General features: G+C 40.4%; 1 protein-coding gene across 1 annotated transcript in view; it reads right to left on the bottom strand.

The window, feature by feature from the left end:
- Positions 1-26,637, bottom strand: part of LOC308393492 (bone morphogenetic protein receptor type-2-like) — a 44,930-nt gene that overhangs the window by 2,178 nt on the left and 16,115 nt on the right. Inside the window, exons 2-12 of the mRNA XM_080877291.1 lie at positions 23,186-23,371; positions 20,982-21,161; positions 10,059-10,166; positions 9,718-9,809; positions 7,322-7,552; positions 5,793-5,907; positions 4,523-4,683; positions 3,902-4,049; positions 3,401-3,537; positions 2,311-2,483; positions 883-2,222 (exon numbers count right to left, since the gene is read on the bottom strand). Of these exons, the coding sequence (XP_080733417.1) occupies positions 883-2,222; positions 2,311-2,483; positions 3,401-3,537; positions 3,902-4,049; positions 4,523-4,683; positions 5,793-5,907; positions 7,322-7,552; positions 9,718-9,809; positions 10,059-10,166; positions 20,982-21,161; positions 23,186-23,371 (2,871 nt within the window). The remainder of the gene's footprint in view (positions 1-882; positions 2,223-2,310; positions 2,484-3,400; positions 3,538-3,901; positions 4,050-4,522; positions 4,684-5,792; positions 5,908-7,321; positions 7,553-9,717; positions 9,810-10,058; positions 10,167-20,981; positions 21,162-23,185; positions 23,372-26,637) is intronic.

Raw genomic sequence — 26,637 nt, 5'->3', positions numbered from 1 at the left:
AGCGCTCCGACGTTTTCGGAGACGTCTGTTACCCACTAGCTCGATAGCTAGCCGGGGGCTAGGTCACTAGCGCCGTGAGAACACCGGACTCCCGGCAAATTGTTTTCAAACCCACCACCGTCTTTCGCGACTCAGGTTAAATATATATGAGTCACTTAGATAAATTAAAAATGTTATTGTTTGGCTTTTTTTTAGTATTTTATTTGTTCCTGAGTAAATCGGTTTGGCTGAGATTAAAGTTATAGTTTTTACACAGCTGAATAAACGTCAAGCAGACAGCTGATTATCAGAAGTGTGAGATGCTGGAGAATATACTCCGGTGTCCTGTTATATTTTAGATAGCAAGGAGTTTATTAAACTTTACCGAAACAATCTGCAAATTTCATTAAAATTGAATAAACTATCATCTTGTCTTTATTTTTAGTTAGCACCTTAAAAGCTTAAAGCTGTAAGCTAATGATAGTTATATAAGAGCAGATGCTGCTGGTGCAATAAGCTGTAGTTTTATGTCCAGTGGATGATGATCTGATTAGTCGACTAATCGCATAAATAATCGGTGACTAGTCGACTATCAAAATAATCGTTTGTGGCAGCCCTAATAGACAGACACACACACACACACACACACACACACACACACCTTTGTGCTTCCAAAAATAGTCAGTTTAGCAACAAATTGGATTAGCTGCCACTGAAAACAGCCCCTCATGGAGATGTACCATTTCTCCATGTTCAGTAATATTTAATATAAACAACAGAGACCTGCTCTGTTTGGAAATTACTGAACCCTCTGAGAAATTTAAGAGTTGTTTTTAGACAATTAAACTGCAGTATGATCCAATGGGCCAATACAACTACAGAATACTTGCAAATGATTTTCACCTAGTGAGGCCAGGTCCTGTGTTGTGAAGGACAGATCCAGAGAGTTAGGTCTCTCTGGCCTACGGGCTCTGGGCTGCCTGAGCAGGGCCTCTCCTCTCATGGTGACTGGAGCTTCCCCCTGGGGGTCTGTTGCAACAGTGCCCGACAGTGAGCTTTCTCCTGGGGGCACCGTAGTTTCCCTGCTTGTCCCCTCACTGCTTCCCTCTGGCTCGCCTTCATCACTTTCTCCGCCGCTGTCGCCATCCCCCTGGCCATGCCCCGTGTTGCTGTTGTTGTTGTTGGTGTTGGGTCGGGCCGAGCGGAGAGCGGTCACATTCGTGGACGCGTCTCTTTGATCAGGCTGCTCTCGTTCTTGGCTCAAAAGAGGCTCGTGTTCATCGGGGCTCGCTGTGATGACGCCGAGGGACAGCCGGCTGTCATCTGACCTCAGAGCTCCAGATCCATTGTGAGTTATGTTGGAGCCTCCAAAACCTGTCGCTCCACCTGTTACTATGGATGAGATCCCAGCACTGATGTGACCATTGACGGTGCCGTTAATGGCTGCATTGGCATGTGTATCCCGTCGAACAGGTAAGTTGTTTGTGCCTGTGCCTCGGTGAACCTCTCCAGCCGAATTTGTGCCCGTAACTGTACTAATGTTCATCTTTGTTCCCTCCACCTGGCGCAGGTTGGACTTTCCTGAGCGCCCAAACTTAAACCTTAGTGAAGAGGAGGAGGATTCCTTCTTGACAGGCTTGTTGCGCAGGGGCAGACTGGATGGTCTCTTGGGCAAGTTTTGCTGCTTGGGCAAGGGAAAGATGGTAGGGGGCATTGTGGCAGCAGTGTCTGATGTACCGGAGACCTCACTCGCCATCTTTATAAGTGGATAAAGCAGGCTGGAACTGCCAGGACTAAGTGGGTCTGGTGAGCAGAACTGCTTCTGGGAGTGCTCCATTAAGTTCTCATCCGAGCTCTCCTTCAGGTTTTTGTCTACTTCTTTAGGGTCCAGCTTTGTGGTTTCCAGGTCTTCTTGGGTAAGATGTAGGCACACGGGCACTGTGGTGGCCCCTGCGAGTCCCTCTGACTCAGAGATGATAGTGGTAGTCGTAGTAGAGGCTGAAGGGCTACCTCTCATGCCCATGCTGGTGGTGCTGCTTTCTGGGCTGGGCAGACGGGCGTTTGCTTGCTGCTGACGCTCCTGGTTGATGGAATTCCTGTTCCTCTCTCCGGTCCCAACCCCAACTCTACCAGTCAAAGAACTAGTTGCATCCACCTGCGTGTTCTTGGCTACACCTTCATGCTCTTCAATGTACGTAGACGAATGGTCTGTGTACGGGCCAGACTTTGGCGTCATGCGATTTCTGGATCAAAGAAACAGTGTTGAAAACCTCAGCAAGATCATTTGAAACAATGAATACAATGACAGGATGTGGCTTTGTTGAAACATACCTCTCGTTGTGCAGTGTAGTGGACATGGGGTTGAGTGTAGGGCTGACAGACTTTGAGCGGTCCCATATGAGGAGCAGCTCCGCCAGACGCTCCTCAGCGCACTGAGCTGTGAGACGAGCCTCTGCGTCCTGGTCCCAGCAGTCCTCCATTGTCTCTTTCAGAGATCGAACCGCCTGGAAAACACAGCATATTATGGCTATTAACTACATGACTAGTATCAACAATATCAACACTGCAGTGCTTGTAATAGAAACACTTTCTGCATTTTGTCATTTATCCCCTAAGCTGGAGTAACTTTAGAAAATGAACTCTCCACCTGCAACACACACAGAGAAATTATAAACAATTGGGGGGTTTGGTGGTTTGCTTTGGACTATGTAATCAAGTGTATGTCCAATTGAACCAAACCCAGAGCTAGGTTTCTGGAAACAGTGGTCATTTCGACTGCAAATTTTGATTTTGTTTTATTCATTCTTTTCACTAAAACTTCTAAGTTCTTAAAATTTTAGTGAACTAAGTATCATAAGACTAAGAGATATCATAAGACTAAATCTAAAGTTATCAGTTGATTTTTAGTGTTTTTACCGGTGAGATTAGCTTCACAAATTGTCCTTGATATCAATACGTCTACTCTTCTCTCCTTCTGAGCACTGGCATTTTGTTGCATTTTCATGGGCTGAGGCCATCCTCCCAGCCTGTTTGTTGGGAGCAGATCAAATTGTGCGTGTCTGACCTTACTGAGATTACTTCTGATTGGATCGCTTCCAAACTCGTCCTGCCTTTCTACACAACTTCATCATCTTCACCATCCACATGTACGCAAGTATTTTTGTAAACATTACTAGTTTTTCCCTCACACATAAACAGGATTTTGGAGCTACAGAAAAATTAGCTTCTGAACAAATAAAGCCAGGGTAAACATCTTTGGAAAAGATTGATGGGGAAAAAAATATTTTGCTATATAGCCAAGCTCCAAAACAGACTATTTCTAAGCTTTTTTGTTTGCGGAATTGTTTTGCTATCCTGTTACAATGTGGCAGTATTCTCAAAGCATTCTCATTTTAGCCCTATTCCCTACATACATACGCACCAGACTGTTCTCTTTCCAGGCCTCAGGGAATTTAGGCCTTTGCTTCTCCCTGGATACCAGAACTTGCATGTCCTCAAATGTTGGGTGGTTCCCTGCTTCCGCCTGGAAGGCCATCTGGTACTCTGGCACAGACTCTCCTAGGGATAAGCAGGGACAGGAAGAGAAAAGCCTCGTTTTAGATGTCTATGACATATCAGAAATACCCATTAAGTTTGTTAAAAATGCACCTTTCACCTGGTGCTTCCTTTCCTGAGCATAACACAAGTAGCTTTACAGTCTTTTCTATATTTAATGTGTGCCTTTTTCTTATTTTGTATACATTTTGTCTGTTTGCTATTTATTCCTGCTGTCTTACTATTTATATTTTACTCCTGCACAGTTGGTGTGCAGCACACATAATTTCGTTGTACATGCAGAATGACAATAAATGGCTATTCTGTTCTATTCTTAAGTTGCAGTCCCACAGTAGGAATGACTTAACACAAAGCAGATATAACTCACCAGGGAAAAGGTCAGTACATCTCATGAAGGTCTCCCAGTAGACTAGGCCTAGGGCATACATGTCCACCTGCTTTAGTGCTGCCTCACAGTCCCTCAGGTTCACCGCGCCCTCAAGCACCTCGGGGGCCATGTAACGGATAGTCCCCACCTGGAAGACAAAGAAGGTGTAAGTGGGGGTGTGGTGGAACTGTTAAACTGTCCAGAAATACTGTAACACCGACACAGGTGGGTTTTGTTTGCTGTGGATGTAGTTGGATCACATTATTAGATCTCATAATCTCAGCTTTGACAAAATATCAGCAGGCTATATCTTTGCTGACAAAGTGCTAAACTAAATGAATGCATATATGCCAGAAACCACATTGACTGTTTTCTATAGAAACATAATCTCCTGTAGCCTATAGCCTCTCCGTGTTTAGTTCAGTAGCCATGCCATTTTATTTCATCTGAACTTGATGCTTGTAAGATGCAGTCTATTCTTTGCTGTTTGCTGTCTACTCCCGTTTTAGTAGGCAAATACAGAGACGTGCTTAACCCTGACTGCCTGCCTCTGCTGCTGTCTTTCTAGTAGACTACACTCATCAATACAGGTGCATCCTCTGCTTCCTCCTGAACACTCACCTCACTTATAGCGGCGTTTTCCTCTTCCCCGTGCCGTGCTGCTCTGTTCCCTGTCAGCTTCATGGAAAGGCCAAAGTCGATAATGACACACGTGCCATCGGCTTTGACGAGGATGTTTCGGCTGTTCAGGTCCCTGTGTGAAACCGCTGGCTTATACAAGTCTTGAAGGGAGAATTGCAAAATTTAGGCTAATTTCTTTTTCATTAAGGATGTTAGCATGTACAGTACTCCCAAAACCTCTCAGACAGCACACTCAAGCAGGTTTTGTGGGATTTGCTAATGAATGATAATTGATTAAAAAAGGCTTCATATATGCATAGATTCAGATTTCCCTCATTACTCACTGTTCAAAACAAGCTGCACTATTAACAGACAACTAAATCCTCTAATCTAATCTACAACAATGGGATTAAGATCATATCAATGGCCTCCACTTGCAGTATCCTTCTGTCCAGCAGAGGGTGCACTGAAGACTGCTGCAAGCTGTGGAAGTCACCACAGCTATGTGCTGCCTGCTATTGATGTGCAGGACCAATGGGGGGGCGGGGGGGCAAGAGATTCTGCTGTTAGCTGCTGCACAGAGCTAACAAACACCAACTCCCTCTGTCCCTGTTGCCTGTGACTTTAGCCCCCTCTGTCTTTTTTCCTTTGCAAAATAATACAAGTTTATCTTGTTTGTGCTGCAAGTTGGGCTTACAGTCTCTCTTACTCACAAAAAGTATTAGTGTACCTTCTTTCCCATGCCATTTCTTAAAAAAGAAAAAAAGGAGGGCCAAGTGTAGCCAATCAGTCTGAGGTTTGGTGACTTGAGACTCTGGCTCCAGCGAGCTCTACGCTACAGGGATATTCGCATATTACCTCAATTCCTATCTCTCCTCTCTTGTTTGTCTCCCTTTTCCCCTCTCTCTGAGGCTAGCTTGAGGCCAGTCTATAAATACCCATGGCTGGGCGTGTGCTAAGTGTGTACGTGTGTTTTTCAAAATGCAGGGATATACAGCACTCTAAGACAAATTGACCCACGTGCAGCTGCAGTGTGCCGCAAGTAAGACAGCTGAAAGTACTAGGAACAGAGCGGAGAAAGAGAAACACAGGCTATCCAAAGCATTTCTTTAAAAAAACAAAACAAAACACAGCAACAAACTAACTGGGCTAAAAACAAAGATACTTTCCCATTTCCCACGACAATTCTTTAAATGTGTTTGTGCTTCAGTAACAGGAGAAAGCGGCAGTCTTGGTAGTAATTAACTCTAAATCTCTCTGTGTAGCTCACCTCCTTTAAAGAGCTCGGTGTGCAGGTAGGCCAGGCCGCGGGTGACAGAGTGAGCCAGTCGGCAGCTGCCCACCCAATCGTTGGTCTGGATGTTCAGGTAGCGACTGAGAGAGCCCTGAGAACCACATGGAGGACAAGAATATAGAGGACAAAGAAATTAAGATGGTGTAGGATGCAGAGTTTCACAGTGTAACTGAACCAAACATCTTATCACTGCACTTCCGTCGAGTTTTGAGGCAACTGCAGTGATTTTATTGTTCTGCAGTAGAAAAGTCATTTATGATTTAGATGAAAAAAATCTGGCATAAAGTTATGACATCTTATGATAGGTATCAGCAACAACTCTATGAAAACTGGTTAGTGGAAATTATATTGGATATTATTAATTTCCTGCTTCAATTATCTCCATCAGTCTTGGCTGGGCCTAGTGCACCAAACAACCCCCCCCGCCCCCTCCCTCCCAACACACACACATTTAATTTTTTTCTCTCACAATCAATCACAAGGCAATTTGTGCATCCGTTACTACAGAAAATTACATTACATCTGTTCATTTTAAATTGATTATATTATCATTTACTTGAATGCATTATGTGTCCCAGTCTCCTGTCCTGGACTGCACTGTGTTTCCATGACAATGTGTATTAGGACTAATGGTTATCATAAATTAGAGGTTCCTTTTATAGGCTGGACTGCAAGTCAGCTGACTAGTAATTAGCTCAAGGTTTGGACAACAAGCATATTGAGCTTTTTGCTAAGTACACATTAAAATTGAAGTTGAGTTCCTAAGAGTAGCTTTCAGCAGTCAGTGTTAAGGTTCTTTTTATGTGCCTCTTTTTAACCTACTCAACATTTTTTCTCTTCTCTGCTACATTTTGAGAATGGCTGGAAGCACACTTCCAATAATGACACTGAAAAAACAGGATAAGTTAGCCATTTTTGTTTGCAATAAAGACATGTTAGATGTTGGTTGTGGGAGATTTTACATAGACTGAAGAGGTTTTAATCATCTTCTCATGCTGCTACTTCAAATTACTATCTTCCTATTGGCAAAACAAAGGTGGCCTTAACTGTGAAACACTGACAGGAAACACATTCAAATTATCAAGTGTGTGTCCACAATTTTCTCTCAGTGAACCTGCTTTAATATGTCCAGATGTTATGGAGGCACTATAAACAGCCAGTGTTTATGTTACCTTTCTAGCTGGAGAATGCCCTTTAATTGGCTGAGCTAGTGTGAGGAGAATTATTGATGCTGGATGCAGCATGAAATCGTATTACAGTTGCTGTAATTATTGACTGACTTCCTTATTAAAACGCCATGAGTTTGATTTGCTGCACCAGCTGTGTTTGCTTCTCCCAGAATTCTGTAGTATTAAATTAAACAGGCGTTGTCAATCCTCCATTACTCAAAGCTTAACAAATAGTTCAAGGAACAGCAGGTAAAAAGAAAAAGAAAACACTCTGTATGCTGAACACACATGCTTCATGTATAACACTTACATGGGTACTGCTTCCCCTGTACTCACATGTGGGTAGTAGTCCATGACCAGCAGGTACTCTGTGCGTCCCTCTGGGCCCGTCCGCTCATCGGCTGCCACGAACCGAGAAATGTTATCATGCTCTAGCAGCGGCAGCCGGTAGATAGAGCATTCGTTGAGGAAGTTCTGTCTGTTGGCTGCAGTAAACACCTTTACGGCGACAGGCCGCTCATCCAGAGAGCCGCAGTACACAGCTCCATATCTGCCACGCCCAATCAGCTGAAAGAGGTGGTGACAGCAAACTTCTTTGACATTCTAGACCTTTGGTACTTGTTTGTCTAGTAAGAGAATATCTGAATGAAGCGGTAATTATGTCTGAGTTGGTTTGAGTCCTATTACAGAAACACTAGCACACAGAAAAGACTTTTTGCAAACACGAAAGAGCCAAAAACAGAAACGGTAACAGAGGTAGGTACGACAACAAACCCAGACAGGCAGGGAAGAAGACAGATAGGAAAGAAAGTAAATTACAGGCAAACAGCAGAGTTAAACAGCCAAATTATTCAATTAGAGAGCTGAAAAAACAGCAAGCCATTAAGCCCCAAACAGTCTGGCTAAAAAGTCATCAGCAAGAGGTTAAGAACTGAATTTACCAGGGCATTTATTTCTGGGCAATTTTCATCTCCAAACATTCGTGCCTGGTTATAAAATCTACTGCGGGAAACAATGGACCCTGTTTTGTCTGAGTAAGGTTTGCTGGCTTTCCAGCCTTCAGTTTAACGTGAAGGAACATGTGCCTGCGTTTGATAAACTGCAAGGACAGTGTTCTGAATTCAACTCCTGCCTGAACAAAATGTCACTCTCTCTCTCACTGACTCTGAATTTAAACCCACTGAACAGATGTCAGAAAGAGGAGAAAAACATGCCTGCACCAGTGTCGTTGGGTCATTATGTTCATATCTTATTTCTCTCATGAAAGTACACAACGGAAATTGTATTTTCTAGCTGTTGTTCATTTTAACTGGCCTAACATATACTAACACACACACACACACACTCGCTTCTTTTTTGTGGGACAATCAACTGCTGTGACTCTTGGATCTATTTACTATCATTTTGTGATAAGGTGACTAAAAGTAAAGAGTTTGCTTATGTCTTTTAAAGAATATACTTTATGTACTAAAATGTAAGATTGAATGTTTTATTTCTTCTCCTAAAAAGTCAGTTTGAACCTTCGGGATCCCCGACAGCCGAAAACTGAATGTTTTAGGTCAATTAGTAGTTACTGACACAACTACACATATTTTTTCAGAATATTTAAGTGTTTACCTCTTTGAAATAAATGGTGAATACTACTAAGGACAAACTGGCAGGTTGATAACCAATCCTAGCTTTAAAAGGAAAGCTCATGCTTGCCATACACCACAGTGGGATAGTGCACTCAGCATGAGTCACAGACTGAGAGTCAGGCTGAAAAATGCCAGAATTTCATTTGAGGAATCAGGTTGTAAACAACCAAAAAATAGCCCGTGTTGCTTTGGAAATTTCAGCATATTGCAGAAATTGAGTTTGTAGGAAACTGAACTATGATGATGACATTAAATGGAAACATTTTAATAAGTGAAACTGTGATTTTGAAATTTTGCTGCCATCCTGCTGTCTCCCTGGACTTACTTTAATCAGATCCAGCATTAATTTGTATTCCAGTCCTTTGTTTATATTGCTAACGTGGCTGCATCCAAACTCTGCCGACTTCCTATCACATTATGAGCTCTCCCTCTTTAGTATCAGGATTTCAGGATCCTGTGACAGTGTAAGCACATTTCTATTTTTGTATGCCTGCCCCTGTCACTGAATGCCTCCTGTTGTGATCAGATGATAAAAGTCACATTGAAATGACAAACATAACCAGAATCCTTGATGTATTTTGAGTGCATTTTTGTTTTCTCCTTTCTCTTTCTAGCTTAGAGTCTCTGTACTCTCAAAAACACACTACCTTGTGCAGAGATGCTGGAGAAGCAACATCATCTCTTTAAAGAAAAAACAAAAAAAAAAAACACCAGTATAAAGGCCTCAGGATTTGGAGGAGAAAAAAAGAAGAAGAGGGATTTACTTTACTATTTTCACATACATCCCTATTGTACCAATTAAAAACTAAGAATAATGTGCTGTGTGAAACCATGGCAGTAATCTTACTAAATCTAGAGTATTTAAATAGCTGGACAACAATTCAGTCATGGCTGTATTTTCTTCCTATTGGCTCATTTGATCATGTTGAGCTGGCACATCCCACCGCTACACTAAATACTCTGGCTCTTTCCTGGGCCAGAAAACAAACTGATTCAACTTATGAAAGATGACTGCGCAGCTCCAAACTAAATATATTCCAAGTCACAGCTCCTGCAGCCACAAAAGAGGACAAGGAGTCTGATGTGCGCACTGACCTCCAGCAGTTTGAGATTGTCCAGGTCCAGAGAACTTTCCGAACCCGCAGCTTCCATCATATTCAGATTGTGAAGGCCTTGTTTGCCATTTCCTATAATACACAGGATACAAAAAACACAAATATATAGACACATTTATGTGTATGAATGTGAGAGTGAATGAATAGTGGTATTGTAAAGCGCTTTGGGTGCCTTGAAAAGCACTATATAAATCCAATCCATTATTATTATTTAAGCAAAACAACAGCTCTGATTTAGTTCATCAAATTCTACCAAAAAACATTTAAAAAGCCTTGAATAATGAATTCTCTTCCTCACACCTTGGCGTCATGGCAACTCACCATGCATCATGCGGTAACCAAAGAAGGCTGCTGCAGCTACCACAGCCAGCACGGAGACTGTTGCCAGGGCGATAATTACCGTCTCTTTGTAGCCCAGTGTGGGAGGATCTACAAGCAGATGAAAACATTGTAAATAAAAGTAAAAATCAAACTGTGACCTTTCTGTTATATTTGGGCCTGAGGCTGGGGGTTAATGGTCAAAGCCACTCTCTGGCCTTTGATTTCTAAATAAGAGTCAGAGGAAAGAAATGTACTACAGCTACACCCAGCTACCAGTTCTAAAAGGTACAGTCTGATGCAATGGAGCACAAGAGATGTGCAATACAACAGTATTGATTCATTTATGCCTATAAAAAGGGTGTAAATCTTCACGAGCATCATCAGATAAAAATACAAACCATTACCATTAAGAAGATTTTATTTAAATCAGGTGATTAAAACAACATAACTGGACATTTTCACAGGTTTTTTTTTTTCCTTTTTACCACGGCATAGCTTAGGGTTTTATCTCTTTATGAAGCGCCTTGAGGCGACTTATGTTGTGATTTGGCGCTATATAAATAAAATTGAATTGAATCTCTACTGTAATTCTAAACTGTAATTACATTCAGTTAAATTTTATTTAAATTTTATTTATACCACACCAAATCACAACAACAGTCACCTCAAGGCGCTTTGTATTGTCAGGTAGATCCTACAATAATACAGAGAAAAACCCAATAATCATATGACCCCCTATGAGCAAGCATCTCTGAAAACATTAGAGCACTTATGCAAATATGTGATGTCTTGATAAATCGAGCAGATATTTGAAGTTTACACAGCACCATTCTCGCATGAAAATATCTTAAAAGTTTATTTTGTGACCCAGAAGGAGTAATATTTCAAACTCCGCCACTCTGTGTTCCTCCGCCACTGCCTCATTTGAGTTTTGGACGAAATGGATTCTGGGATATTGCATTTCATCATTTCGAGCTGATTGGAGACCAAAACAGCCAATCAGATTTTTTTGCACGAAGTCTGTGATTGGCTGGTTTTGTAGCACAAATATAACGTGTAGAGAAAGAGTTGAACGTGCACGGGCAGAAATGTTGAGAGCGCAAGTAACACATTGCGAGCGAGCGCAAATGCAAAAACTGAGCAAGCGGGGCTGCTATTGTGTGTGTGTGTATGGATAATAGCAAACACTGAAATACATTTTCAGCAATGAATTTTGTTCACTCAAATTTAGCTTTTCTTTGCTCAAAATAAATTTCTCCTCAAAATGCAACACTTGCACCTGCAAAATTTTTTTTTAACATGTGCTCAATTTTTTTTTACGTGCGCTCAGAATAGTGGCACAAAAATAACGCCATACACAACCAGTAGTAGTAAGATATACTGGAAAGTTTGTTTTACTATCAATTATTTTTAAATCCTGTTTCCATCGATGATTGTTATCTGTACTTGTACAGATAATTGCTTCTATCACATACGGGCACAAGGACACACATTTACGCACCAAGCTGAACAGTGGTGCAACACATATTCCAGCAGGGTTTTTTCTTCTTTTCTGCTCTTGTGCTGAAGCAGCGTGCCAAAATACAGGTAAGAAAACACAGCTTGTACTAAAAATGGATGTATAATTTAAGGAAATGCATTCACTATTATAATTTCATGTACAACAGGATTGTTTTTCCAAATACCCCTATACTGGTGGAGTCCCACAGAGGCTATTTTATTAATTGCTGTCTGGAGCACTGTGAAAAACATTGTTTTTCCTCTTCCGAGGTTACGCCCACACTAGCCCGGATAGATTTGAAAACGCTGCACGTCCACACTACCGTTTTTGGTCGTTTTCACAGAGTTGCGCGTCCACATTGAAATGGCCAAAAACGCTTACGTTCCAGTAAGTGTTTTCGGCCAGTAAGAAGATTCAACCTGCCTCATTTCGGTCTGCCACTTATTTACTTTCCGGCTCTTTGAAATGTCATGGCAAAATATCGAGGAAAAGCACAGAGTTTTTTTAAATAGACTAACAATGAGGTGGAGTTGTTGCTGCGAGTAACACAAAAGTACAAAGTTGCAAAAGCAAGTGAGAATTAAAGAATTTGAGGAAAAGCTATCTGTAGCATGTACAGACTGATATTAATCTTTAATAGGGCTGTCAAAATTGCCCTCCGCTATCTTAGTTTAATTGGTCACATGACTGCATCACATGACTAACATGCGTCAATGTTTTAGAAATTCTCCGTTTTCGCTGTCTACACTGCGATGCGAAAGCACAGTTTTCAAATGTATGTTTTCGAGAGCATTTTCAAAACGCTGCGTTTTCCATGAGCGAAAACGCCGTCTCAGTGTGGTCGGGAGGCCAAAAGGGAGAGAAAACGGACAGACGGAAGGACGTAGCCTTACTCACAGATGTAATCATAATATTAAAGATAAACCCTTTGCAACTCTATAACACACATTTACAAAATGACAATGCTGCACCACATGCTGGGTTACGTTAGCAAGACAGGTAGCTGAATATTGTTTTAAAAGCTGTGACAGAAGACAGATTAAAGATGATGAGAGGAAAGCAGAAATACATCAAAATAACGAGACCAGTGACTAGCTGTGCTCTTAACTACATTTCACATCTCGGATAATGCTAATGAGGGAGTTGTTGATGGCAAAAGGGAAAAACGTACACTGCATAAAGGCAGAACAAGCAGCCTGTTAAGGACTTACTGGATTGCTGCATTACAAAACTTTTCATAGTATAATTATTTATTGTGTTTGCTCTGTGGTGTAATGTTTGGCTGTTTGTTTAATTTCTTCTTTCTTTGTATTCTATGAACAGAAGAATATAAAGGGGCCCATTAATGCTTAAATTATATTGGTGATGACTGATGATGCAATTGGAAACCAAAAGGGAGGTAGGGGTGCACAACAAATGGAGATTAGCAGGTTAGTGGTGTTAAACTCAGAATCTCCTGTGTCATAAAGTTGGCTTTTTTTCACCATGGTAAATTATAGAATTTCAAGAGTTTCTGTAAAGAGGAGTGGGCCAAGTAGTCTCTGCCGCATACTAAAATCATGTTTTGCTTCAGGATCAAATACGTAACTTACTTTTTACTCAATGACTGCAAATTCAGCAGGAGATCAAATATTTTTCATTGATCCTTTGATTTGCAGCCAGCTTTCTGCTAGGGATACATGTACAAGGTGATGCCTGCTCTAGCATGCAGCCATCACCGCATGCAGCATAAAATAAATAACTTGTGCGATAAATATACAGATTAACGATTTTCTGCAGCATTAACATCTCATCCTACTTATAAAAATGCTGCAAACTGGTATATTTTCTATGCTGTTCAATAGATTTTTAATACCATTTTATCCTCATCATCTGATAATAACCCTGATTGGAGTAGCTGGCACTTATAGGAAAGATTTTTATGCTTACATCTATTTTTATGCTAGTGCACCTGGAGCCAGAAGTAGACTGACCGGCTTAACAGAGAAAACTGATAACCACTGTCATGACGCACATCACCTCTAACTGAGGGTTTAGGTTTTGTCGAGCCAGCTAACACAGTGTTTAGCTGTGTTTAACATTGTTCCTAGAATAACATTTCACACAACTTTGCATTAAAAGGTACAGTCAATCGTTTTTTGAGTTTATTAATGGGGAAAAAAATAACACTATAAAAAATGGCAAGAATTTCAAAGCAATGTTTGATGATCTTAGTATAATACTTTGGCTAAATAAAAACAATTACTGCTGCTTTGGTAAAAGCAGTAACTCTCGCTCTAAAGTGGTCTACAAAACAAGCAGATTTTAAACATACTAAAAAAGTACGTTGCAATTTTTCTTCCTTCCCAAATAGCAAGTCACCCACCGCACACAACTATCTGAATGCAATTTTAAGTATTTGTGTCTGAAAATGTTTGGGTGTGCCGTAAAGAAAAGAAGAGCTCAAATAAAACAAACATGAATGGCCCAGGGAGCAGTTTATGAAGAGAGAAACAGAGGATGTGTGGGAAGTGAATGTTAAAGAGAAAAAGAAAATATGTAAAAAAAGAGAGAATAGTAGGCAGATGGTCGGCTGTTTTTGCTTACCATAACAGATAAAAGCAGTTAGCTGAGGTGGAGACAAGCAGATATTAAATATTTTAACACTCGCACCCTCACATATACTACTACTGTGCACAAACAGTGGAGAGTCCACAAACACACTTTCTTGCATCTGTTACAAAAGTCAACACAATGGATATGTCATGAAACACACGTATTTTATAAATAATTGATGGCTTCCAGACCCTAAGGGCAACTCTGACTGACATACTACAATGAGCATGGATGTACACACTCTAGTGCGCACACGTGGGGGGTTGACTAGGCTCGGCTGAAATGCCAAGGTCACAGAGTTCATAATTAACAAGAGTGTTTTACAGGAAGTCATGTGACAGAACATACCAAAAGACTGTTAGAATCTCCCAACCATCCCAGACAGTGCCAGCTCTGCTGCCTTAAGAACATCAAAGAGGCAAAACTGAAATACAGGAGCATTTGCATTAAGCTTTAAAAAAAAAAAAAAAAGGAAATTTATATTTCACCATTGAAACTTATGTGACAGCTGTAGTCGCTAATTAAAGCGCATCTTAAGATTTTGATGTGATTTTGATGTTGACGAATTAAAGTAGTTTTAAAGTAGTTCACTATTTGGTCAGAAAAGGGGTAAATTCTCACACTGGAGAAATGAAAATTAGCAAATACCCCTAACCAGGGCTCGCAAAATCTGTAATAAACTCTCTTTTCCAAAGATGAGTGATTCCTCAATCAGATACAGGGCTCGCAATACGGGCTAGCGATTTTTCCAGTCGGGCTACCAAAATCTCTCTCTGCCCTGCCCGTCGGGCTATCGCAGGAAGGAAAAATATATGTCAATGCTTTTGCATTCTTTCAGAAATGTAGCTGGGTAATTATGTCATTGGCATCGGTGAGCCACTGTCAATATGTGACATATTGAAATCCAATTGAATTTGTGCTTGTTTTTTTGCTTTCACTTTGCAATCACGTGAACTGTGTATAGAGAGCGACAGCACTGATTGGTGAGTGATGATAATTTGTGCACCAATTCCTCTGACATCGTCTTATTAATCGTTAGCTTACTACACAAACATGACAAGTGAAATCTCCGGCAGCAAGCTTAAACATGTGAGAGGTTGATCACGCAGAGAATCGCTGAGGGTTATGTGAGTGCGTGTGTAAAAGCAGCAGGATATATATTTTAGTTCAGCTGAGCCAAATAAGACAGGTCAGGGTGAAGAAGTGACAGCCAAAGAAAAGCTTACCACAAAATGGAAAAGTTATGACAAATCAGACTATAAGGCAAAAAGAAAGTGCAGCTTTATGGTTTCATGGACAAAAGAATTTCTGTGGCTGCGATATGACGAGCTAAATAACCAGGGCTGCACATAAGTGGTCCGCAGGTGCGCATTCGCTGTCAAAATAAAAAACGCGCACAAGATAAGAAGGTGCAACGCGTGTTTGCGTACATACGATTTTCTGGAAGAGGACAGACATTTGTTTAGAACTCTTAAAGATGTCGAAGAAGCAAGCTCCTTTAAGCAATTACTTTGGTTTTCCTCCACCTCCAAACAAATGTCAGAAGTAGTCCGAACCACAAAAGAAGCACGTATTCTCGGAAAAGTGGTTGCAGGAGGTGAGCTGGCTTCAAACAAATGATGAACGCACAGAGATTTGGTGCAGAATGTGCCGTGAAAATCCCACTCTAGTGGACAAAAACAGTGCTTTTTATATGGACGCAAACACGCGTTGCAACTTCTTATCTGGTGCGCGTCTTTTATTTTGACAGCAAATGCGCACCTGCAGACCACTTATGTGCACCCGTGTAAATAACATAATGTTCTGCCGGGTGTGTTGTTGGTTTTCTCTCGATTTCTGAGTCGACAAGCGCCTTTGTTACTGGGACATGTAATTTTAAGAAAGGCCCCCATTAGAACCCATGAGAAATGCAAGAAATGCATTATTGCTCAGTCTGCAATATCTTTACCGGAACAAACACCAACTGCAAATAACATACTAAAAATAAACCTGGAAAATCTGTTTAGAACAGCGTACTATGTTGCAAAGAGTGAACTACCACTGGCAAAATTTAGCAGCCTTTGAAAACTTCAAAAAGCAAATGTCCTAGATCTTGGTTCCACTTGCCTCTTACCCGTGACTTCAGTGGAAATTCAGGATCTGACACAGACTGATTCATGTTCTACACAGTTCTTACAAGTTCATAGAAATTTCTGTTCAATTAGAACCAAGTATTTGAGTTGATGATTGTAATTTTTATACAATGTTGTAATTTGTGTTTCAACAATTTTTTGATTAATGTTTTGTTTCCGTTATAATAATATACTTTAATGTATAATATTATAACGGAAACAAAACATCAATCAAAAAATTGCTCTGTTTTTTATTCGGGCTACTTAAATTTATTTTGGGCTACCAAAAACTGAAGAGTCCCTGCCCGAAGGGCTACCAGGGACTTTGAAATTTTGCGAGCCCTGCCCCTAACCCTAACCCACATAGTGGAAAGTCAGAAATCATGTTATTAGAATTATAACTTTTATTTACTTAGTGGTCAGAAGTTCAACAAGACATAACTAAATTCTAAATCATCTCACCATTGAGTGAATATTTGGACGAAGTTTGAACGAGGTTTCTCCAGGAGTTGTTGAAATACCTTGTCCGGGAGAATGTGACATACATAGGAGTGTATAGATAACTTAAAAATGTATCTCCAGCCGCAGGTGAATGAATAATTTTTGCAGTCTTTCCAATTTTTCTCTTCTACGTCTAAATCTATTTCATTTTAGTAACTAAATTAAAAAGTGCCGATATACAAAGGTGATGCACTGTCCCTGCTCCTGTATTGCAGCCACAGCCAAAATACATTCAGAAGGTAAGATGAGTGCTGAGAACCCAGCTCAGTGGTAGGAATAAGATCTGAGCTATCGATACATATGCTACCAGATCAGATACCCAGCTAGAATAATATGCTGGCCACAGGAGGAGACCCAATACTACTGATGTCAAAACATAAAATCTCCTCACAATATAGAGGCTTCTACCCAAAGTCCAGCGGCAGAAACAAGAAGGATGAGAATTATTGCCAGAGCTACAATCCAGGAAGAAACACACAAATACATCAAGAACATGGGTCCACAATATGAGCTCCTCCAAGAATGGCTCAGGCAGAGAAGACAGATGGTGATGAAGAAAAGGAGGAGGAGCTATCATGTACCATTGACAAAGGAAGTAGCTGACATCAAGAAAACCTACAACTAGCTAATAAAGGCCCATCTAGAGGACGCCGCGGAGGTTCTGATTATGGCAGCACATGAATATGCCCTAAGCACCAGATCCATAGAGACAGGTCTTTCACAGCCAACATGACAAGTTACAGCCAGTGAAAAGTACTGAACTGGAGACAGTTGAATACTTTGTAACAGGATGTAAGATGCAAGCTGGGACATTGTACAGGCACAACCAAGAAGCTGGGATAGTGTAGAGTAGGGCTGCTCAATTAATCGAATTTTAATCGCGATTCCGATCTGGGCTTTCAACGATCATTAAAAATGACTGAGTCGATTATTAGCCCCTCGCTCATGCTTTACTGCTCCGTGTGGCAAATCGAGCGCAACTCTCTGCATTTCGAACACGCGTCACAACAGTTAAGAGGACCCGAGGGAAGCTCGGAAAGCTAAGCAGGAGTTATTTGGAGAGGAGAGTGACTGCCGTTGGTTGAAAAGAGAGGTAAAAAAAACTTCAGTGGTGTGGAAACATTATGGGTTCGCGGAGTCAGACGTGGATCAAGTAGACACAGTGTGTAAACTTTGCTACAGTGTCGTAGCTGCACCACAGAGCAACACTGCAACGTTCACTAAACATAGATGTTTACATTTTTCATTTATTTTTTATATTGCAAACATTTGTACTGTTATCAGTATTTGCACACTATGTTATATTATTTTTTGACAATCTTTAAAACCATTTTTCAATACATTGTTATTGTTAAATAAATATCGTCAAATAATCGAGATCTCAATTTCAGTGAAAATAATCGTGATTATCATTTTTGCCATAATCGAGCAGCCCTAGTGTAGAGGAACTTCTGTGCTGCCAAATGGATTAGACATCCCTAGTCCTGATGGGAGACGCTGCCGAAGGTGGTTGAAAACAACAGGGCTAAGGTCCTGTGTGGACTTCTTCAAGTTCCAGATAGGGCTGCTCGATTATGGCAAAAATGATAATCACGATTATTTTCACTGAAATTGAGATCACGATTATTTGACGATATTTATTTAACCCTTTAAGACCTACTATAGAACCAAGTCCACCAGAGCTTATATTATTTTTTTACATGCTGTAGTGCCATTTGTGGGAGCATTTCAAGTTGCTATACATCAATACAACTGTTATAGCCCATATTTTAATAATATGTATGCATTAAGTCCATAGTAATTACATAAATTGCAAAAAAGTGCAATAAACTACAAAAAAAATTGAAAATCGCTTTTGTTTTGTTTACATATATTTCTACTTGGAGAAATTTAAGAGGCTTATCCCTCAAAACTTTAAATACAATAAAGTTGCAAAAAATAGTTTACAACAACAGGAAATTTATTTTGAGTGTCTTCATAGTTTTATTTTGGAGATACAGCAATTTTTATATACTGCAGGAAAAACAAAAAACAATCCTATGATGCAAATTTGCAAAGAAAACAGCAGGTGCATCATTTCACTGTGGGAAGTCTTACGAACAGCTGATGGATCGGCAAAGCGTGTTTCTGGAATATTATGTTTTTGTTCCTGCAAGCGCTTTTTATGCAATTTTTGCAAAGCTATATGTGGAACGAAACCGTGACCGAGGACAAGCTGATGGCATCAGATGTAAGTACAACTCCTCCGGTTTCATATGCAAAACAAATTATTGCGCTAGCTTACACGGTTCAGGTTCTACAGGGATTTAAAAATAGTTACGCAAAACGGAGCGTGCTGCTCTGACCGGCTTTAAAGGGTTAACAATGACTTTAAAAAAATAATATAAAATAGTGTGCAACACCACTGAAGTTTTTTTTTTTTAAACTCTCTTTTCAACCAACGGCAGTCACTCTCTCCTCTCCAAATAACTTCTGCTTAGCTTTCCGAGCTTCCCTCGGGTCCTCTTAATCAGCGGTCTCCAACCTTTTTTGCGCCACGGACGGTTTATGCCCGACAATATTTTCACGGACCGGCCTTTAAGGTGTCGCGGATAAATTAGGGAGGGGCTAATAATCGGCTCAGTCATTTTTAATGATCGTTGAAAGCCCAGATCGTAATCGTGATTAAAATTCGATTAATTGAGCAGCCCTAGTTCCAGACAAGCAGTTGCTGGCCATCCAACCAGACAGAGTAGTGGTTATCAGCACAAGACTGCAGTTATCATAGATGTGACAATCCCAGCAGACAGAAAAACAGAGAAGTACCAGGAACTTGAGAAAAAACTGGAGCAGAAGTGGAAGCCAAAGGGCAAAGTGGTGCCTGTGATAATAGCAGCATTAGCAGCTGTAACCCCTAAACTGAAAGAGTGACTTCAGCAGATTCCATCACATCATCCAAAAAAAAAAAACAAAAAAACAGTGCAGTCCAGGAAACAGCAAATTTGTGAACCCTCAAACTCCCAGGCCTGATAGAAGACCTGAGCTTGAGAAACACACACATGGCATACAACTAAACCCTGAATTGGGACCTCCTGTATCAATAAATGCGTACATTCTCTGTAAACTTCTAACTTCAGTAATTTTAAATAAAATGATGAATTCCGAAGCTTTACTTAAATTTCTGTACCTACAAGTTTCTTCACTACACGAATAGGCGTTAAGCCAATCGCCTGTTTTCTAACTCGTCTCAGTGCCTCTTACCTAGACCTTAATGTCACTCTTGAATCTTGGCCTAAGATCATTCAGACAGCCAACTGATTCAAACCATTTCCTACTTCTAACAACACAAGAGTACGTCTGCCCAGACATGCCGAGAAATAACACCGTACTGAAAACGGAAACAGGATTTAGAGTTACAATACAACACAAACTTGAGTTTCCAGCAGCATCAATTTTTTCCCCTACAATTTCTTTTCTTTGTCATCTGTCTACACAGTTGAACAGTCACCGGCACACCCACAGACAGACGGATAAAGCAGACGCCATGTAATCCGTGGAATGCAGAGAGACGACATGGATGGTAGGAAGCGTGTTTGTGTGTAGGCAAGGGAGATGACAAGCTGCTGTTGCCACCGCCCCCACCTCATGCTCTTTCATTCACGGGTCAACCTTGAGAAGAATTAACAATTAACAATTTATCTGTTTGCTTTGTCTGACACCTTTCACAGTATTCAGTCACGACTTAAACCGAATCCCCTATCAACCACTGTCATGGTCCTTTAGGGGTTATAATCTACACGGCTCCTAAGAGTGGATGTGGACAATACTATAATGTCATTTGTTGTATCCAGTTCTTCATCTTTCTGATCCACCGTTGTCAAGGTTTTCTAACTGGTGACAATTGGAAAGGTCATCTCAAAGTCCCTGTTGCTAAATGATATAGCAGACTAGCAAAGGGGGCTAGAGAGAGCAATAAGTAGGTGTAGCTATGGCAGCCCTTTTTTGTCTATCTAGGACTAAAAAAAGTCAATGTAACAATTAATAAAACCATAAATTTGGATCAGATCTGACTTTAGGTCAACTAATTTGCATTCACTGGCTAGAGGAAGACAAGACCTTTGGCTTGAAATTCACAACACTGACAGCATGTTTAGTATTCAATTTTATCTTCTGTAATCTCTCACAGGTGGCTGGGCGTGAGGCTAAAAGGTAACGGGGGTAAGAGAGTGTTCTTACGTATGGGTTGCGCAGTGGTGGGGCTTGGCAGCGGGAAGTCCTCTGTGAAGTTCACATTGCACATGTCACTGCCACAGCAGCAGAAGTGGTAAGTCCCATTCTGTATCTGTGGAGGCAAGTTGGTAACCACACAGCGGTCATCTCGGCATGCCTGGTTGTCGCCTAGGTGAGTCCAGCAACCTGAAGAAGGGTAAAAAAAAAAAAAAAAATGTTGGAGAAACCCTGCCCAAAAAACGTATTAACCCCTCAGTTTTAAAATAACAGTTATTGAATGTGACAGCACAATTGGGTCAGATATAGTGAAAGTAAAAACTAATTTCAGGGCTCTAGAGTGCGACCAATTTGGTCACAAATGCGACCAAATTTTTCAGTGGTGCGACTAAAAAAAAAAATTTGGTTGGACCTGTGCGACCAAATGTTTGGGTAGCAAAAAAAAAGAAAAAAAAAAAAAAAATCTGCAACCTTCCCTGTGGTCAACAACAGACACATTTTGCCCCTATTGTGGACTAAACCAATCAGAGCTAGTAAGGGGCTTTCACTGTTTCACTAAATAAAAAGCATCTTAAAAACATGATTATAGATAAAAGAAAAACTGTGATTTTATGAAACAGATAACAAAGTTCTGTGTCTATTTCATACTATATACTTTTGACTATGCCCTTGGATGAAGGCATTTGACAATGTGTATGTACAAAGGAGTGCTGAAGTGGACATTCAAAATAGCTCTTTTTGAGTCTATTCTAGGAAACCATTTCAATGTAAAAATTGAGCTTACAGCTCTTTTCAACTCTTTCAGATAACTTGAAACATTCATATGAATTTTCAAGTAGTGTGGTAGAGGTCAGCTTCTGTCACAAAGAATTTTTCCAGCCAAGATTGAGACACAAATGAAATATGCGTAAGGAGCCTTTTATTTCACTTTTTCTTAAATAATATTTCAGTCTAATATGTCACAAAACAGATAAAGATTCAAACATTTGTCTCTCAAACAGACAAACACCCCCAATTATTTAATTTAATATAATGTAAAGGAAAGCAGCAGATTACGACTTTTAAAGGGCCTCCAACAAGAAGATTTCTGCGTATGAACCATTAACATTTTTATTTACATCTTGAGCAAATGATTTGAACAGTTGATGATGACTGAAAAAACAAAAATGGAGGATTTGTAATTTTTCTTACTGCATTCTGGTTAAAATTGTGTCCCAATTTATGGGTTTTTGAAACAATTTATGGAGAAAATGTCTTTAAAATGCAAATGAAAATATTGGGCACTGCATGACATTGAATACTAAAAAATACTGTGACAAATAAGACAATATAAATACAAGTCTCTCAGGCTTGTATTCGACCCACCCTTCTGTCTTCCTTTATGTGTTGTTTGAGGATGTAACCTTTCTGAACATCCAAGCGACAGCTTTATATGTCAACGATGAATTCATTCTTCTCCGCATTTAAAGCATATCGAACACAGATGTTTTGTCTTCTGGTTTTTGTGGCCCTAAATGTAGTCAATGGCTCCATATTGTAGTGACTTATACATTTGCCCACCAAGTGAAGAGTTGCTGGTTTGATTCCAACAACTCGTTGTGACTGTGTCAGGAAGGGAATTAGGCATAAAAACTAAATTAAACATATAAAGCTTCCTGCTGTACCAAACCCTTGTAGCAAGTCAGCATTTAAAACTCACAAACAACATATGCTCTCCTCACCTGCATGAGTAAAGCAGGACAGCATGTGTTTTTTTATGCATCCACTACATTAGTGAATCTCCTCTGTGGTTTTCCTGCTTTCCTCTAGCCTGGCAGATCCACGCGTACTTATATGATGCTATATGATGCTAAAAATCAAGTTGTAGGTGTATTATGAGCTGAACTGTTGCTAAGCCACAACGTATGGAGTACTTTCCACACAGACCTATACACAACAATTTTACTGAGTAATTAAAAACTGATGATATTAATTTTCTGTCAGCCCACTACTTTAATAATTACACAGTTTCATGCCGAGAACCTGGAATGATTAAAAATTCAACTGACATATACTAAGATTGATCAAGGATTGGGAAAATAACTAGCACCTGGTTTTCCCACTAGTGACAGCATATTTGTTGCAGTCACAAAGATTGTTTGAGCCAGAAAGGTTCTAAGCTTTTTGGCGACTTTTCACAATCTAACAAACAAACATTGTCACAGTGAAAATACCTTGCTTCACCAGGCGCACTTCTCCTGGAGGAGTTTTCTCCCACAGCCCAAAACAGTGTCTGCCTTTGGCACATCGGATAGTGGTATTCTCTGGGGAGACCCGGCCTTCATCCCCCGCCACTCGTTCCACCTCCCATTGCTGCTGCTGGTCTGTGAAGGCACATTCCCTCACCTCACCCTGCGCCGCTGTGAAGAGAGAGAGCAAAGATGTATGTTATGTAAAAGAAAAGAAAAAAGAAAATTATTATTTTATATACATTTAGAGAGAGAGATATTTTTGTGTGTGTTTACGTGTGTGTTATAGGAGCTATAGAGGTAGGCACTGGAAAGATCCAAATATATATATTTTAGGGGTGCAACGATATTCGTATCGATATTGAACCGTTCGATACAGTGCTTTCGGTTCGGTATGCATATGTATCGAACAATACAAAATTTGAAATTTATTTTATCAACTTTCCTTCTGACGATGCTGTCTGTGTTGAGCGTTCGTGAATCTGCGTTCGACTACTCCACCTAGGCTGCACTGTCGAGCGCAGATCCACTGAGCGCTCAACACAGACAGCATCGTCAGAAGGAAGAGTGCAGGGCAAGCTAGCGAGACAGAAGTTAAGCTCTCCTTGCAACATGGCAAATTGAACCTCCCCCACCCTCATTCAGATCTGGCGTTTGGAATTATTTTGGTTTTCATGCGATGTATGACCCTGAAGGTAAGCGCGTCATGGACTAAAGTATGTTGGATGTGCCACGCAATGCTCAATTACACGGGTGGGAATTAGTGTGTTAGCGCAGTTAGCTCGTTAACGTGTTGGCCGTCTAGCCCCATGCACGGGGCGATCAGGGGTAGCTCGTTAACGGAGATTTGCCGTGTTGTGGCGTTAAGGTCATTTCAACGAGATTAACCTGAAAGCACTAGTGGGAACACAACGAATATGACTGCACATTTACGCCGACATCATCCTAGTGCAAAGACAAGTGGAAGCAGACAAAAACAACAAGCAAGCATGCTACAAACTTTACCAGAGTCATTTAGACAGCCTTTAGCACATGATTCTCCTCATGGGGACCTGATATGTTTAATATGCTGCTGAGAATATAGCCCAGAAGAAGCGTATAGTATAGCTTTTATTTTTTGAAAGAGCCATTTCTCTGTAATAAACTCTCTTTTCCAAAGATGAGTGATTCCTCAATCAGATACAGGGCTCGCAATACGGGCTAGCGATTTTTCCAGTCGGGCTACCAAAATCTCTCTCTGCCCTGCCCGTCGGGCTATCGCAGGAAGGAAAAATATATGTCAATGCTTTTGCATTCTTTCGGAAATGTAGCTGGGCAATTATGTCATTGGCATCGGTGAGCCACTGTCAATATGTGACATAATGAAATCCAATTGAATTTGTGCTTGTTTTTTGCTTTCACTTTGCAATCACGTGAACTGTGTATAGAGAGCGACAGCACTGATTGGTGAGTGATGATAATTTGTGCACCAATTCCTCTGACATCGTCTTATTAATCGTTAGCTTACTACGCAAACATGACAAGTGAAATCTCCGGCAGCAAGCTTAAACATGTGAGAGGTTAATCGTGCAGAGAATCGCTGAGCGTTAATGTGAGTGCGTGTGTAAAAGCAGCAGGATATATATTTTAGTTCAGCTGAGCCAAATAAGACAGGTCAGGGTGAAGAAGTGACAGCCAAAGAAAAGCTTACCACAAAACAGAAAAGTTATGATGAATCAGACTATAAGGCAAAAAGTGCAGCTTTATGGTTTCATGGACAAAAGAATTTCTGTGGCTGCGATATGACGAGCTAAATAACCAGGGCTGCACATAAGTGGTCCACAGGTGCGCATTCGCTGTCAAAATAAAAAAACGTGCACAAGGGTTAGGGTTAGGGTTAAATTTAAAAACTGACGGCATATTGTTCAATTTGTCTTTTGTAAAAATGGATGCAGAAACTTTGATAAAAATATCTGAGGAAAAAAAAAAAAACTGTACTTTTGAGTTAAAATATATATTTATAATTTTAATAAATGACAAATTAAAAAGGCATGAACATTTTTTTGTATCGAAAAAGTATCGAACCGAATATATAAAAAATTATCGAATATATATATATATATATATATATATATATATATATATATACACATACACACACACATACATATATAAAGTCTTCCCACAAAGACAACTGGTTCTCTCAAGCAGAAGATTAATACAAATACCAATTTCAACTCTAGCCTGAAGGACATAACACATTCCCATACAGAGGAGTATGTGAGGATTGGAGCTAAAGGGTTCCAAATGGCACCAATTAAAAAACATCAATAAAAAGATGAGTAATAACAGCAGTGTCTAGAAGACCAGAGTTTAAGCAGCTCAGTGTGCATGGTTAAGTTCCAACCTTGTTCCTAAATAATAAAACAATTTTATAGGTCGTATTACATAAAATCAGAATAAACCTTGAATCTAATGTAATATTGTTGATTTTTGTGTAAGAAGTCAGAAAGTGTCCGTTCTCCTTTTTTCGTGTGCAGTGAATGTCTGGAAAACTGTGTGCTATGCCAGCAAGAAATGTGTGCACAGGATGCTTCCGTGGGTAATTTCAGATAAGGGAGACATAATATGCTACTTAGTTTCCTTTACTCCCAGCTCCTCCCTTTCCTGCATCTGAGGGTGTGGGGGGCTGAAAACTGTTTAAAGGGGCGGACAAAGGAAAGTGGCTGTGCTCAGTCCAAGGTCAAGCTAGCTTGTGTGGGCAGAGGGTGACATGATGGAGTGGTAGCTCTGCTGGGCATGAAGCCAACTCTCCTCCGCTGCTCCCATCATCTGATAAAGCTATCAACCCTGGTCTACTGTGGGCCTCGGCGACCCTCAACCTGTGGGCTCCTCACTGCCTTCTGTTCTGTGGGTTGCATGCTTTGTAAAGCGGGAAAGGAGTTCAAACTCAGTTATAACTATGTTGAAGAATTTTCATTTTCATGAGGAAATGGCTGACGGCTCTGCCGGGGTTAGCCGGTAAAATTCTAGCAGGGTGTTGCATTCTGATTACTAAATAGTACACACACTAACATCTTATCATACATACGGCTTCATATTGTTTCTATTCCACCAAGCTAAAATATGACAAATAAATGCTGCACGGTTGACAATGGGCACAGAAAGTCTTCTGATGCAGCTGTATTTTCATTTTTCTTTACTTTGAAGATTTGAAAAATAACTGATCTCTCTAGTCACATTTTTTCTTATTGAATAACGTCGGTGAAATCTCAGTGTCTGAATAGAGCTTTTGTGCGTTTCTTACATTTTCTCCCTGTTGAAAACATTTTGCAATTCCAAGGTGTTTTGATATTGAAAGAGACAGACAAACACTTTTTCTGACCAAGAACTTGGAAATCAGGTATACTATTTAAAATACTTTTTTAGAAAGGATCATCAATACAAAACACTTCAAA

Source organism: Rhamphochromis sp. 'chilingali' (assembly GCF_963969265.1).
Source record: "Rhamphochromis sp. 'chilingali' genome assembly, chromosome: 3".
NCBI lineage: Eukaryota > Metazoa > Chordata > Actinopteri > Cichliformes > Cichlidae > Rhamphochromis > Rhamphochromis sp. 'chilingali'.
The sequence above is the reverse complement of the archived record's forward strand: the minus strand, read 5'-3'. Positions and strand labels throughout refer to the sequence as shown.